The 16,671-nt window shown below is 35.9% G+C and overlaps 1 protein-coding gene across 1 annotated transcript in view; it reads left to right on the top strand.

The window, feature by feature from the left end:
• Window positions 1-16,671, top strand: part of TTC27 (tetratricopeptide repeat domain 27) — a 120,528-nt gene that overhangs the window by 86,192 nt on the left and 17,665 nt on the right. The window contains exons 11-15 of the mRNA XM_048298599.1: window positions 2,634-2,729; window positions 4,810-4,932; window positions 11,146-11,373; window positions 14,582-14,680; window positions 16,308-16,360. Coding sequence (XP_048154556.1) covers window positions 2,634-2,729; window positions 4,810-4,932; window positions 11,146-11,373; window positions 14,582-14,680; window positions 16,308-16,360 — 599 coding nt within the window. The remainder of the gene's footprint in view (window positions 1-2,633; window positions 2,730-4,809; window positions 4,933-11,145; window positions 11,374-14,581; window positions 14,681-16,307; window positions 16,361-16,671) is intronic.

The raw sequence follows: 16,671 nt of genomic DNA, 5'->3' as shown, positions 1-16,671 counted from the left end.
TTAATCTCAGAACAGAGACTGGGGTGTGAGGTGGGGAGAATGAATTGTAGTTTCTAGAGCTGTCTTTTCCTGCTTTCATGTGGCAATAGTGTCGTCTTTGCTCATGATATGAAATTCCATCAAAATTATCTGGTTTTGTTGTTTCCAGACTGGATTAATGTGTCTCTGGACTGTGTTTTTTGACTTTAGAACTCACTGCTATGACAGCTCTAACCTTGGGAAAAGGATGTGTTATGTGGCGGGAGAGTAACCTGTTAACGTTTTTAAATGTGGGCTGTGAAAGAACTCACATAATTTAGAATTATGAATTTTAATTGGTTTCTGCTCTATTTCTATTTAACAACTTCCAAGGCAGGAATTTGAGTCTCAAGTTAAAATAAGGCCCAAAATCTTGAATCTGACTGTCTTGCAAGTATTCTGTGTTTACATAGGTTTTTTTATTACAGCGTATTTATGTTGAAGGTTATTCATGAGATAGAGTGCTCACTTGACAGTGCACACTTATTGATTTTATTGATTTCTTGTTCTATGATCTGATATCTATTAGATATTAGCTGTGCAATAGTGTTAGGATTCTCATTTTCTTGCTGTTATACAACCCAAATTTTCTTTCTTCAGGCATTATTCAGAAACATAGAATTCAAAGTTGGAGTAACTTATTTTCTGTACTTCAGTAGTAGGCAGAACTATCAGAGCTTATTTTTCCAATGTATTAAAGACTGCATTAACCGTGGGGTTTTAGGACTTTTAAGTTCATTGCCATTTACTCTTCTTAAGGAATATGTAATTTTCATGTGCTCTACCTACATTTTCAGTTTTTGTTAGAACTCTGAACCGAGTACAGTATTGGTTTTGGGAAGGGGGAGAATTCTACTTGTTAACAATCATATGCTCCTCTAACATGTCACTTACATTAGGCTTTTCTGCTTGTGAAGTGTAGAAAAGATATGGCCACACATTTTAAAATAAAATATGTGCTTCTGAAAAAATATTTTCCTATGTATTTCAGTTTTTCTCTTGGAACAATAGAAATTAAAAAGGGGTGACAAAAATCTAAAAAAAGAAAAAAACTATTTTGATTCACTTAAAACATTTCTTGCCTTTCGTCTCCTGTTCTCAAAAGAATTATTTTGCAGGGCATATTTAGGATTTTCATGCTTTGCTAAGGCTTAGAGCAATTATTATTTTTAAGTTTTTCAACTGTATTTTACTACTTTGTCTGGTATTGTAAAATGAGTACCCAAGGAATTGGGCAATTTTTTGGTTTAATTTTTATTACAACAGAGTATAGAAAAATGTGCTTCAGCATTGCATTAGAACATTTCAGCAGAACTAAAACAGCAAATAGAATTTGTTGTATAGTTTATGTTCAAGTAAATTCTAAAATAAAATAATACTACTTTAAAAGCTTTATTTTCATCTGACTCTTTTGGATTGCCTGAAACTGTGTAAAGGAATGCAGTTTTATTAGTCTGTCATTTTCCTTACTACAAATACACCTCAGCCATTTGCTTGGCACAGATGTCTGGATAATCTGTAGGAACAGGCCTCTGGAGAAAATTTTATGAAAAAGAATGTGAATAAGATGAAATATTAGTATTTAAAATTAAGAGGTTAAGCATCAACTTAGAGCCTAAATTATTGCTGCATGTTGTGATTTCTTTTCTTATTAAAAGAATGAAGCCACTTAGTAAATCCCATTAACATCAATAGCAGTTACAAGATGCTTAGCAGTTTGAATCACAGAATTGATTTTATGCAGCTGTCAGTTGCATTATTAATACAGATTGGGTAACCAACAGATGGGTTTAGAAAGAGAGAGAAAGAAGTGATCCTATCCATTTTTTCCTTTTGAGTTCATTTTCAGAAAGCTGAAAAAATTCTGACCTGCATTGCGCCTTGTGTAAATCTTTGACTGAGTTACAAGTGAGACTTCAATAGGTGAATCATGTGAAAACAAGTAATTTAGTATTCCCTTATATATACTCTGGCCTTAAATTTGCTACTTAATGGTGACTGGCATTTGAAGAGAGTTTATCCCTTATCTTAAAACTTGTAATGACCTTTTTGTCTATAGCCTCTTTTAATATTGTATTTTTCTTGCTATTGAATTTTGATTTAAATAACTTTGTAGTGGATTTTCAGAGAGAAAAATGGTGTAGTTTTTCTCTGTGAAAGTTACCATTCTCTTTCAAAGGGCTTCAGAAGAAAGTATTTCAACAATCCAAAGCTGCACCAAAAGAAAAAAATAAATAGCCTGAATTGAATTGTATGCCAAGTCACAATAATTTATTCTGTATTAGAACTGTTTCCAAAACCATGGTCCACTATAATATGTTTGTCTTTCTCTTTTTAATAAGAAATGTCATGCCTAAAGCACATCAATTCTGTCTTAGAGGAGAAAACTGGCTAAGGACTGAAATGCATTAGGCAGAGTAACTTTAATAGTTGGTGCAGTTTTACTCTGCAAGTGTTCGCTTGGGATTGTAAATTTGATTCTTATTCCTGGTATTGATTATAATTTCTCCATTATGCCAAAAATGCCTTAAAGTCTGAATGCTTTGAATTTATGGGGGGTTTAGGTTGATTGAGTCTAAGTAAATACTAAATCCAGATATACTTTGCACTTACAGGCGCTTGCAGACCAGTTTGAAAATGCAAATACATCAGTATCTGAACGCATGAAGATTTTCTACTGTTGTCAGGTGCCTCCACATTGGGCCATACAGGTGTGAAACAATTCCATTTCAATCTTTACTTAAAAGTCTGTGGTGGTTATTTTTGATGTTGCATCACTCCATAGTCAAGTGAGTGTGATGTGACCTGGAGTTGAAACACTGTAGAAATAAAGACATAACCTGACATACGCCAGGTTTTTCTGGAGAGAAGTCAAGTTCTGCAGTGCTTTGCTTTCAGATGTCTTGTTCTGTCATGCACAGGAGTAATTGCTTATTAGTGCAATTCTTCTTTACTTTCCTTTTTCCTCCAGTAAAAAGCAGACTAAAGTTTGCAAGCTTCAAACATATGTCCTATTAAAATAAACTTCCCGCTGTCTTACTTTTTATTACTGGTTTGCTTATGCTACTGTTACTTGCATCTTTCTTGTCTTTTGAAGTTCACTTTGGGAAGTTGATCATGGTGAAATCAGCCAGCTTGGGAATCAACAGCACACTGAAGAGCTGAGAAAGCTTTTCTTTTGAGACAGTCCCCTCTTTTACTAGTACTGACAGGATTTTTTTTTTATACCCATAACTGCACTGTTCATCTTGATTTTCTACAACAGAAATCTACACACTAAAGTCTTATGATGCTGTATTTAAAAAACTTGAAAAAATTGTTTACATTGCATACTCCAAAGGTATTCATGTTGGTTTACTTTTAATGGTGTTTTACTCCTTTTTGATTTCTAGTTTCAATGCATGTTGTTTTAACCAACCATATCTTCTTCGAGCATTCTCAAGTTTTTTCTACATAACCTTTCAACAGGCAGTATAACTATCAAGTGTGGTTTTCATTTCCAGTTGTCAGAGTGGCATTTTCAATCCAAGCCAGTTTTCTAAGCCAAAGATAGAAATGCTTAAATAGGGATTTGTAATGAAAGATGACTGCAATCTTCTAGTCGTAGTAGTGAAGACACATTGCATATATAAATTTTACCAAATATAACTGAGCAAATTTAATTAAACATTAATGAGATTTAGTTTTAGACAATGGCAAATGTTTTTTTCCTAAGTGATTAGCATCAAGCTAACAAAGAGGTTTTCAGAGTTTGTTGCATATTTATTTATATCAAAGAGTTGTAGCCAGATGTTAATATTTTTTTTACTACTAGTCTATTCCCCTCTAGTAACTCCTTGGATTTGTAACCGATACTGAACCCAAACCAATAAAGATAGGTTCATGACATAGGTAGAAAATTTCAGGGGGTCCATTCAGGATCACCAAGCCCACTGCAGAGGTTAACTGTATGGGGTCTTACAGCATAAGTTGCTGTCTTTACACAGAATGCTCCTGTTTATTTTTGCAAACCTGACTCTCTCACACATGGTAAGTTACCCTTTCTTCAAAGGTTTAAACCTATTCGCAATTTTAGTCTTCTCTTAAAAAATACAGACCAAAGATAACTTTTCAAAGTCATGAAAACATGCAGTTTTTGTTTTTGACTTGAACATATTGCTCTTTTATTCTCATTAGTACACTGAAATAATAGCTGAATTTGAAATAACAAAGAGGCTGACTGAACTGTGAGGAAAACTCAACTAGGGAGTTGAACCTAAACTCAAATCCAATATTGATTTGGGTGAAAACTAACACCCTTTTGCAGTTGCTGTTTGGGACAGCGATTTCTCACAACTACTGAATAGAATTGTATCAGAGCCTTTCTCTCTATCTTTGTTTCTCCACAGGTACAGATTACTGTGACAAAGCATTGCTAGAAGGGGCTTTAATTCCCTGCTTTGGCCTCTGTTTCCCACTTGGTATTCCCAACATCCTGCTGCAGCTGTTCTCCAGCCGCATGGGCCTCATTTAAGGGCTGGAAATTCATCTCTGTCGATTCGTTCTTGCCATGTCCATTTCTATTTTTGTATTATATTGTTAAATTGTTCAAAGCACAACAACTGTTATTTAGTTGGTGGGGGTTTTTTGAGGTATATACTGTTTGAGGTTCCAACCTGAAGTTTCAGGAGAATAATTGCATATTATCTGTCTGCTTCTTGTTGGTGTCAGAAATGCCTCTTACATATTTTTAACATGTAGACATTATTTGCTTACCTACTTTCAATTACCTGGAATTTTTTGTTTTTCCAGCGTCAGCTTGCAAACTTACTCTTTGAGCTGGGGTGCACCAGCTCTGCCTTACAAATATTTGAGGAGCTGGAAATGTGGGAAGATGCAGTAATCTGCTATGAAAGAGCAGGACAACATGGAAAGGTAAGAAAAATGTTTTATATAGCTGAGATCCCATCTTGAAGTAGCATCTGAAGGGGGAAGGACTGTCTGTCTTTAGCTGGCAAATCACTAATGACACTCACTTCTACATGGGTGTCATCACAGCTAAGTCTACTGAAGAAAAATGGATACATGGCATAAGAGCTTGCCATAACCTGTGAATGCTAAAAAAATTGACTTCGAGTAAAATAGCCACATGAAATAGAAGTTGGTAAATAAGAAGCACCTTGAGATGCAAGAAGGTTGTGATAGTGATTCTTGAAAATATTCAAGGATAATTAAATTAACTTCTATGGATAGACAGCAAGGTGTAATGTGGCATTTCAAGAAAGCTGTAGCAGTTATTCATGATGAAGTCCTGAAGCTGTCTGGAGGGGATATTAATTTTCTTTCCCACTTGATTTTAAACTTTTAGCTGTAGTTTTTTTAAAACACTTTAAATAGAGTAACATCAGTGTTTGATGTATTTAATTACTTAATGTTAACATATTCAAATTACAGAAACAAACACTTGAAACAAGAAGTGGTGTAAGATTAAAAGGCTTTGCTTGTTAACTCTGTGTTGATGTTTTCCTAACTTCTCCATCATTTCTTTAGCGCTGCTACCACTGTGTGTGATCAGCTCCAAAGACAATTAAAAGCCATCACCTAACTCTGTGTATCAGTGACATAACTTTTCAAAATTGCTGATAACAGGCTACATTAGCCTTCCTATTGTTGATTATTTTGCTTTTACTATTAGAGCAATGGTAGGAAGAATTTAGAAAATCATATGTGGAAGCAATGCCTACTTGTATGTAACTTTAGATGGGTTCTCTTTCTGGTGCAAACTCTCACACAGGCTGTAACAGGAACTTACGCTATCAAGCAGTGTTTTCAGAATTTATATAGATTTCAGAAGTATTCCATTTCAGACAAAAATAGGTTTTTTTCTTTTCTTCCCTTCCTTCCCCTCTGTTGGTACATGGTAGCGTTAAATATATGAATGTACATGTGCCTTTACAACACCATAAGCACAAAGACTATGCTCTAACATAATTTAAGCTTAATGAATAGGGATATATAATTTCAACTGATGGAAAAAAACCAGAATGTCTCATACTTCCATGTTTTTTTCTAATTGTCATGCACCAAAGCCTAGATTTTGTTCATTATAAACTGACAGATATGTCTTGCTGGCAAATTCTGTGCCACATTATGCATGCCTTGGGGGTAGTATGCTAATATCACAATCTTCTCAGTACAGTGGAGAAATAGAGGTCAGTATTTTCCATTTCCTGGAAATGCATTCTGTCCTAGTTACATTCACAACCTGCCCTTGGGGAGTTATGAAAATGGCACTCAGAGAATAGGACAGGATATCTGACACAGGAAACTGCTTAGAAATGCTTTCAGAATGAGGGATTGTGCTGTGCTTTGAAAAACAGAAAATGCTGTGTAAGTATGAAATAACAGTAGTGCTGGAAAAAAGCTAGCTTTGGACCAAAAAAGACAGAAAATTAGAAACATGTAGCTGTGCACCAAGGGGAATGAATATTTCTGCTCTTTATTGTAAAATGTTCCGAGTGTGAACTGCTTATATTTACCAAAAGTGTTCTGATGTTTTTAAACATGGTAGTTGTTCTTGTAGTAATGCATGAAAATCTACTAGAGTATGTATGTATGCATGTATGTATGTTGGCCACTGGATAATCATGTCATTAATGATCTTAGCATATATCTGTGCAAAACAACAAACTTTTGTGTGTTTTTCAGTCACAAATGCTTTTATATAGAAAACCTGAATTTAAATCCTGAAAAATCTAATAAAACTGCCAAATATCAGTAATACCAATGTGTTTGATGAGTACTTGCACATCAAAGTAATACCTTCTTTCATCCTACTTTGGAATTATCTGCTGATAAAGAAACAGAGCATGTAGATAAGACCATGTGAAGGTCCACATTATGCTGTTAGAAAATACATAATTCATTTGGTTGTAACAGGGCCATGTAGCTGTAGATATTTTGCAGAGTAAGATGTTACTAACATTTAACAAACTTTTTTTGAGGATTTGTTACTGTTACTAGATATGGCTCTACATTTGTTTTATAAGCTGAACAAAATTAGTAGAAATTAGTATTATAATATGAGTCAACAGAAGAGTAATAGACTGCCAAGCAGTGAGCCAAATGGCGCAGAACAAGGAGAAAAAGGAGAAAAATAAAACCTGAATGCAGTATGCTGATAGTTGCTGTGGCTTTCTCACTGAAGTGTTTTACTCACTGTATTGCTTTAACAGACTTGGTTGCAAAAGGAGGCATCTCCATGTGTGTAGTGAGAACTGGTGTTGAAAAGTGTCCTTCTCCCTTCGTTTAACTGTGAGAAGGACCCAGAAATCTCAAGAGTATTATTAACATCAGACAACCTTATCTGGTTAAGGTGTAAGATGTCTCTTCCACCTAAAAATGGTACTATTTCCATGCTAAAAGAAAGAGTGAACCAGAGATGTGACTTTCCAGTTTTTCCACTCGGAAGTGTGGCCTTTCTCCCTTGTAAGAACTCTACAGCGTGGTAGCTGCTGATCTTTGATAGATTATAATGAGATCTGCCATTTGGCATCAGATGGATATTCCATTTTATAGCAACCTGTTTTCAGCCCTATCTCTGTTCCATCATCTCATCAGAGTATAAAACATGATACAGAATCTGGTTTTAGACCAACATACCCCAGCAATCCACGTTCTACAGGGTTATTTTTCTTGTCATGGCATGACACAGATACCTCAAAACATTTGAGTGAGGAAACACAATTATGGTGAAAAAGCCCAACTTAAAAGTCAGGTATGGCTTCCCAGATGTGAAGCAGTACTGTACTGATTAGTGCACGAGCTCATTCGAGAACTTGATTCAATTCCGCTATATATAGTAACAGCTGTAGAAGGCAGGTGAGCACTCCTGCATGTGGTTACTAAGCTAAGAAAGAGGAGTAAATGTCTCGCCCAAGGTCTTGGATGAAATTACAGGGAAGATAAAATGAAAAGCAAAGAGCTTTCCATTTCTCTTAATGCCTTTTTCCATGCTCCTCTGTTCTGCTTTTTCATGCTACTTCTCTGGTAGCCAAGCAAATTATGTGCAAGCAGAAAAACGAAGACTTTTTAGGAAATAGTTTGAGCTAGCAAAGGAATGAATTGTAAAATAATAGAACTGGTAGATCAGTGAAAAGTGAGGGTAATAGGATCTTTTTGGAAATAGATAAATTAAGAGCATGGGAATGGCAAGTGGAAGTTTAGTGTTGGGAAGCCAGATGCAGAATGAATCTTAAACTTGGTTTCCAGGAATCTGTGTAGTGAGTAATGCGAAGGCACCACCTTTTGTTTAAACCAGACCTCCCTTTACTGATTGGGGATTTTTGTGACATGTTGCCTGTTTAATTTAATCCCATACCACCCATAGTAGTCCAAGAAGGCAAGATAAGAGCCTAAATCTTTCTTGTGTTTAAATCAGCTGACTTTTGAGATGAGTATTGAATTCCATCCCTTCTGGTGCAGACTGTGCTGTGAAAAAGCAGTGTTGTTATAAATGCACCTGATTCAGTCAATGAGGGTTATACAGCTTCTTTTTTTTAGTTATAATTTAATTAATAATTTTCATATCAAATCTTATTAAATTTAGATATAACTTTTAGTTATAAAACATGCAAATTAATAATTAATATCTATTTAATGGGTAAGAATAAATCTCTAGTGGCTGTATTTCTTTTACATATATTACGTCCACTGTGTGAAAAATGTTTCTTGATAATACTTGTTGTTAAGAAAAGACTTGTTTTTGCAGAAGCAGGGTTCTTATGAAAGATTAAATGTGGTTTTTTGAAAATATTTTACCACAAAGTTAGGAGAAAGGATTCTTCTTTTTCTTTCTTCCCCCCCCCCAAATCCTAGGCAAAATGAGAAATCCAGTTTTAAAGTATTTTCTGGTTTTGTAGAAGACAAATATTTTGATAACACAGGGGTTTTCTTTTAGTTTGATCTTTGTACTAGACTTTAAAGATTTAAGCAATAAAAATGTTTGCAACATGCTAGAGAGGTGATCAGATAGCTGGTCAGATGAAAAAAAAGTCAGACTTCTGCTTATTTAATTCTCTCTTTTATCTGTGTGCTGAAATACTTACGTTTGCAGTGAATTCTTGTAAGCTTAGACCAGAACATGATGCTTTTATGCTCTTAAATGTGAAATACCATTAGTGAGTGGTTGTCTTTCTAATCTAAGCATTGCCACAGGATAGCAGTCTGAGCTTGGGAGTGCCCTGCAGAGGAAGTGGTGAAGAAGCAGCTTGCAATGCACTTTTCACTCTACATCTCCTTACACAGCTACATTTCAATCTTCTTTCTTTATCTGAACAGGAAAAAAACCCCACCTTATCTCTTGGTGTCTGATGTGGTTACTGCAAAAATGAAACACTCAGCTCTCTCTGCTCTAGAAGAGAAAAATCTTCTTTAATATCTGTTATTAGTATGTTACAGCAACTAATGGAGGCAGTTAAGTGGAAGTAAACTGCACTTTAACCAAAACCCTGGAAGCCAGGCTGGCTAGGGTTTTTATTAACCTGGTCTCATGGAAGGCGTCCCTGCTTGAGACAAGGGGGCTGGAACTAGATGATATTCAAATTCCATTCCAAACTAAACCATTCTATGATTCTGTAAGTACGGTCTTCTAGTTAGGCAAGATTTTTCTAGTGCTTTGGCTGGGCTAATTCTAATTGTTAAAGAAAGTTTCTTTGGCTTTTTTTAGAGAACTGTTCCACAGGCACTTAAAAACTCTTGCCATCAAGTTATTTTCCTAATATTTAGTCACCAATTTTCTTCTTAATGGGATTCTGTTTTTGCTAATTTTAAGATTCTTCTAGAAATCTAAACCCTTCTTCTTTGAAGAACTTTTGCACTTCAAATATTTGTAGACTTTACTGTTACTTTACAAAAATAATAGCAAGAATGAGATGCTGAAATTGCTATGCATTAGATATTTCGAAACAAGGTAAACCAGCCATTTTTCTGAAGATGATTTTCAGATAGGTTTGATGAATTTTACTGATTGGAGTAAAAAACTTTTCTTCTCTAAAGATCATCTAAAGGTCACAATAAGCAATTCTTACACAAGAAAAGCAGTAATAATTTAAATGCAGAGATGATGTCAGGGTTCCTTTTAGGTAAACGAGCTATGATAGAAGAATGACTAGAGTTACAATGTCAAACTTTAACTCTGTGCAAGGCTGTGCTGGATCTTTCTTGATTCAGATGGTTCAAGTAGGTCTTTTCTAAGAGAAAAATTATACTGATCTGAATTGTGTATGTTGCATTTTTGCAGTGAGGGACCTAGGTAACAGTTCAGTCTGAACAACAGATCGTATGTCCAGTGTATTTATCTTTTCAAAAAGCCCCAGAAAGCAGACTATCTCATGTTTAAGCAAGAGACAATAATTTTATTGTTAGAGCAAAGATAGTGGCCCTGAGAAAAATAGCTTTTGAAAGTTAGTTATAGCCTATAATAGATGTCTGGGAGACACAGCTTGTGTCTTCTTTTTCATAAAGCTGTATATATTTTGAATATATTTTATTTCAAACATTTATATAAATTTATAATTTCTGCATCTTATGTAAAAGCATAGCATTTCCACAACCAACAGTATGAAAGTCAATGTGTCTTCAGATGTAATAGAGTGGAAATCACTGTTTTCAGAAAAGAGCAATTAGAGAAAAGGGAGTGAGAGTCATTGCAAGAGTACTTACTAGGACATGTAAAACATTACAAACTTCTAGGATTGCAGATACCTTAATGGTGCTGCTACTGCATTGCTGGGAATTAGGTGTTGGTTTGATGTCCAGGACTGATGTTTGTTCTTGGGACAGAATACATACCTAAGACATGAAAAAAGGAGTAAGCTGCTTCTTGTTTTCATGGTTTAATTTTCTTTGGTGTGTTAAACCAAAAGCCACCATATTATGTTGAAGTATATTTTTTTAAAAAATCAGTTTGGAACTAGATTCTTTCTAGACTTTATCTTTGATGCTGTGTTGGATGAAGATACCGTTTCTTCACTAGCCCTGGTTCTTAATCTTCAGCTGATGATTGCAAGGTGCTAAAGCAGTGTTTGTTTAGGTAGGTAATTAACTGAAAATAAATGGTCTTCTTATGTGTTGGTTGCTCTTTAACAGGCGGAAGAAATACTCAGGCGGGAGTTAGAGAAGAAGGAAACACCATCATTATACTGTTTGCTTGGTGATGTTCTTAAAGACCACCAGTATTACGACAAGGCCTGGGAGCTCTCCAGGCACCGCAGCGCCCGCGCCCAGCGCTCCAAAGGCCTCCTCCATCTCCGCAACCGGGAATTCAGGGAATGTGTGGAGTGCTTTGAACGTTCAGTACAGATCAACCCTATGCAGGTTGGGAAATTATGCACATACGCTTTGGTTTTAGTTCATGTGTTCAGTTTTGAATGATGATGCTTTTTAAAAAGACAGTTCTGGGCACAGTTGTCAAAATAACAGTTTGTTAGTATTTGTAGCAAATTTTTCACCATGTACTTGGAAGCCTGGCTAAAAATGGTAGCATGAAATGAAGACATCCTTTTGCATCCAGGTCCTTGCATGCAGCTATATCTTTGCCTGTAGAGGTCTTTTATTTCAAAGAGATGAAGCCACTGCAAAGTAGTAAGTACCATCAAATAAATGAGGAACAAGGTATAAAGCAAAACAGTTACAAGAAGAATGCAGATTTAATGAAAGTATCCCTTTGCCCTGTCTGAGTTTGCCCTGGCTTTTAGTTACAAACTCTGATCTCTGTATTTCACAGAAATGTTTTTCGAGTGTTCTGCTCTGTCCTGTTCTGGAGTCACTGAGAAGCACTGTGTTACACTTGTGATGACAGTAGCTCCTATTACAACAATGCATCAAAACTGAAACCACATTGAAAACAGTTCTCTTGATGAGGCTGGTTTCTCTTGCTGATCTTTCTGCAGACAACTTTTGCAATCTTGTTTCAGTTTCTCAGCCATTATATCCCATCCCAATAAGGTTCACCCTGTGGAAGGTCTTGAGAAGTTAAAACAGCTTTGTGGTTGTTTATATATATAAATTGTGCTCCTCATAGCCATTTCTAGGTCCATGTAAAAGCAGGGTATTCCTCCTTCCTGCCCCCCAACAAACACTGCTGAAGTTCCACATGACTAGCTGGGCTTTTGCTTTAAAAAAATTTTAAAGGCCTCCAGCCTTTCAACTCATTTATCATGAAGCTTTTTTTGTATTTTGCTGACTTATTTTATTCCAATGAATCAGAGTCCTATTCTTATCCAAATGAGCTCCAGATAACTTATAAACATCTTTAGAATGGAAAATAAAATGACCAAAAATGCCAGCAAAATATATATTACTTAGATAGGAATTTTGTTGAAACAAAGAGGATTTCCAGGTAATAAAGGGTTTCAGGAGATGGCCTGTAGGGCTCAAAACTGAGAAATATTCTGCTGAAATGCTTTTTTATTTTGTATCCTATACAAAGGAAGTTTAGAATAAAAGGAAATCCAAGAAAAATAGGCCAGTCCATATAGGAAAGTGAACATTTCCTCCTCTTGTTGCTTAGGAAGCACTTTTTAAGGTTCAGTTGAATTGTTTCAAACAAACAGATTGAACAGATAGATGGTGCAGATTGACATAATTTCTAAATTCTGTCTGTATTCTATGACTACAGAAATGAATTGTTTCCTGTTCCAGGGTGTCTGTGGGTAAAAAGCAGAATGGAAATTGATTCTAAATGCAAGGAAAATATTAATTAATTAATTAACTTGTTCCCAGAATTGTGAATAATTTATCAGGTAAACAAGACTCCCTGTTACAAAGAAATTCTAATTTTTTTGTGGTTATTAGAAACCTTTTTGAAGGGAGAGATTTTTAGACTGCAGCAAGTGATTCCCCAAAATTTGTAATGAATAAAACCATTCTCTCTCAACCCTCCTTAAATCTCGTGTTCTTTTTAGCCATCTGGTCAAATTTGGTTGAGACCTCTGGGGTAGGTGTTTGCTGTATAAGCCAATCACTGAATTAGTCTTTGGGGAATCCACAAATAAAAGAAAGCCTTTCAGTTCAAATGTACCTGAAACTCGTGTTCATTAGCACTGCTGCTCACAGAATTACTTGTTCTAGTACACAACTAGTGGATGACAGATGCACCTCTCTTGTACTTTCACTTTGAGCATCTTTCAAGGCTTGACAGACAATTTTAGAGATCAAAGAGCTCACAGAGTCAGTTCTCCAGTGGACAAAGTCCGCACAAATTCAGAAGTGAGACTGTGCTGCTGTTACTCATCAGGGTTATAACACATGCAGTGATTGTTTTACTCTCACCCTTTACAGAAGCACTGTTTAACTTGTATTCTGGGCTATATTCTGGGAACTAACCCTCAATTTCATAAAGTTAAAGCACATTGTTAAGGGCATTGTCCACATGCCTATTAAACACTCGACAGCCTTGGGGCTTCAACCACCTCTAGGAAGACTTGTTCCAGTGTCTGAGAAACCTCTAGGTAAAGAAAAGCTTTCTAATGTCCAATCTAAACCTCAACTGGTGCAGCTTTCTACGATTCCCACACATCACACCACTGGACAGCAGTGAGCCCTGGAAGCCAAGAGGGCAGCACATCCTGGGATGCATCAAACACAGCAAAACCAGCAGCTCAAAAGAGGTGATTATCCTGCTGTCTGCAGTTCTCACCTTGAGCACTGCGTGCAGTTCTGAGCCCCACATTTTAAGAAGGATGTGAAGGTTCTTGAAAGCATCCAAAGGAGGGCTGCAAAGCTGGAGAAAGGGCTGACTGGAAGGAACATCCTGAGAGGAGCAGCTGAGGACTTTAAGCTTGTCTAATTTGGAGAAAAGGAATTTGAGGCATGACCTTATTGCTCTCTGCATCTCCCTGAGGAGTGGAGAAGGGAAGTGCTGAGCTCTCCTCCCTGGTTGAATCTGTATGGATGAGTGGTATTTGGTTGTAACAACTAAAGACTTTAAATGCAAGATTACTGAACTGGTAAAGTTCTGGTCTCTGTGCAAAGCATTATTTAAGTACATTTTTATGTCTAAACATTGTGATAGAAACTCGAGAAGGTTGATATTCTGGCAAGTAGAAAGAGTTGGAATTTTGAATTGTTCATGCTTCGGTCATTTGAGATGGTTTTCATGATGTTTTTTGTGAAAATGTGATTACCTTGAAAAACATTTTCTAGTGTTTATCATTTGACCTAATTGTAATAGTATAAAGTGAATGTGGATTTTTCACAAGTTAAAGCAAAATATGCAAACCTCTAAATAGCTATCCCCTTCTTCTATGAATGAAAATGGACTGTTAAAAAGCACTTCACAAATGGTTAAGTGGTCTTCATGTAGTCAACACCTTTGTTTATCCATATTTATTGAAACATTGAACCTACAGTTTTTCTCTAATCAGCATATAGGATATTATTTTTTCCAGTACAATACTATTATAGCTGAAGACAGGTAAAAATTGACAAGAGTTGTGTGTTTGTTCATCCAGGCCAATTTTTTTTTTTTTTTTTGCGCCGAAATATCCATGTTTATATGTAACCATTCTTTTTTTCTCTCCAGCTAGGGGTATGGTTTTCCTTGGGCTGTGCATACATTGCTTTAGAAGGCTACGAAGGTGCTGCCAAAGCATTTCAGCGCTGTGTGACATTGGAACCAGATGTATGTACTTTTGAACAAATGATTCAGATGGCTTATCTAAAAGCAGCATGGATGTTTTCATTATAAACAGGCAAAGCAATAATGAAAAACTTGTTTAACCTTAGCCCTTTGAATAAATTAAACTTGTGCATGAAGGCTATATTTTTGTTGTGAGGCATCATAAAAATACTTACCCAGTACTTAACTTTGTCCAAATATGAGTGTGTGAATATTAAAATAAATTTGAAAGATTTCTTTATGCTAGATTGTGAGGAGAACTAAAAAGAGATAAAACAAAAATTAAATTAAAATATTTAGTCCTCTAAGTAATCGAATTCTCCTGAAAAAAAAAGAAAGTCAAGTTCATGTATGACAAGTACATTTGTAACTGTGTAGTTCAGGAGCATAGGGAGAATGGAGCTTAGCCATTTTTTCAGGATGCAGGGCATGCATGTGTACAATACTGTTGTTTGAATGTGCATTGAGGCAGTGGAGGTGCCAGCTGAATTACCTGAGGAATACACTGACAATACTTTTGCCAGAAGGCCTGACTGTCAGCTTGTTGCTTGCTTAGAGTTAATGCCATCTACTCAATAGAAACTATTGTTATTAATTCTTTTCTCTGGGGGAAAAGAATGAGAAAGCAATGAGAGGTGACAGAGGATTCTTTTTTCTTTTATAATAAAAGGCAATAACTTCCTTGGGAAAAAAAATGTTTATAACAGACAACCTTGTATTTAAATGGAATTCTTACTTTATATATTGGGTTTTTGTTGTTGTTCAGTACAGTAAATTTACTTCCAAGTAGATACTAAAACTGGGTTCACTTATCTCTCTAGGGCCTGTATTTAATTGTATTTATATGACCAAGCCACCTGACTTCTCAATGGGTTACGTGGTGGGTTTTTTATGAGTAAAAGGCACTGGACTGGCTCTCAGTTGGAGACAAAACCTATCTTTATACATCTCCAGCTGTAGCAATGTAGTGACCATTTTCATGAATTAAGTCTCAGAAAGGTTTCCCAGCATGAGTTAAATGCTCCTTAAGCCTGAGAATAGCCTCAGTACCACAGTACATTTCATTGCAGTGCTCAGATCCTGTTCTTCAAATCATTTCTAGTTGTCACTTTGCTGAATTCAGTGGTGGGGCTTCACATTTACAGCAGTGTCAGGCAAAGGGCAGGAATCATCTCTGCACATCTCTGCTGGTTTTACCTGTGGTGCTTTAGGGGACATCAGATCCTTTCTGTCCAGTAACAGAGAGTGGTGCAGGTTAAGTAGCTTCCAGCTAGTGAGAAGTGATGAGCTGCTGAGAGCACTGACCTTTCCAGCCATCCCAGCTAGGTCCTAGAAGGCAATGCTGAGACTGAAGGCAAGAGCTGACTTAGTGTATTGCAACTACAAGGCAATTAATTGGTATTTGTATACCTGGTTGTTGCTGATTTAGTCAAATATTTATGTATTTCAATTTTAATATAATAATTTCTATTTCAATGTAATATTTTAACTGCCATGTAGAACATATGTTTCAATATGTCTGATTAGCAAAATCAATGATGTTTGGCAGTAGTTTCACCTATGTATTTTTATCAAGTAAGCACAATGTAAGTGAATAAATTTTTTGGTACTTCTCCTTTTATCATTCCAGAATGCTGAGGCCTGGAACAATTTATCAACTGCTTATATCAGATTAAAACAGAAGTAAGTACTCCAAAAGAATTAGAAGATATTTCTTCCAAAACAAATAATTGTGATTTCCTTTTTTTTGACATTGAGGTTTTTATTATTATAATGTGCTTAACTCAGATTTTATAATCCTTAGCCCTTCAGTTCTCTCTCCCAGGTTGCATCACTGGGAACTATTTACTTTATTTTACAGGAAATAATTTTGTAACCTTTATACAAGTAGCAGCCTCTCTCTACACTTTTTTCTTCTTCGACGCATTTTTGATGTAGTAAGTACTATCAGTGCAAAACATTCATAATAAAGATGAATAATAAAAACTACTTTG

This window comes from Corvus hawaiiensis, chromosome 3 (genome assembly GCF_020740725.1).
Source record: "Corvus hawaiiensis isolate bCorHaw1 chromosome 3, bCorHaw1.pri.cur, whole genome shotgun sequence".
NCBI lineage: Eukaryota > Metazoa > Chordata > Aves > Passeriformes > Corvidae > Corvus > Corvus hawaiiensis.
This window is presented reverse-complemented; position numbering and strand designations above follow the sequence as displayed.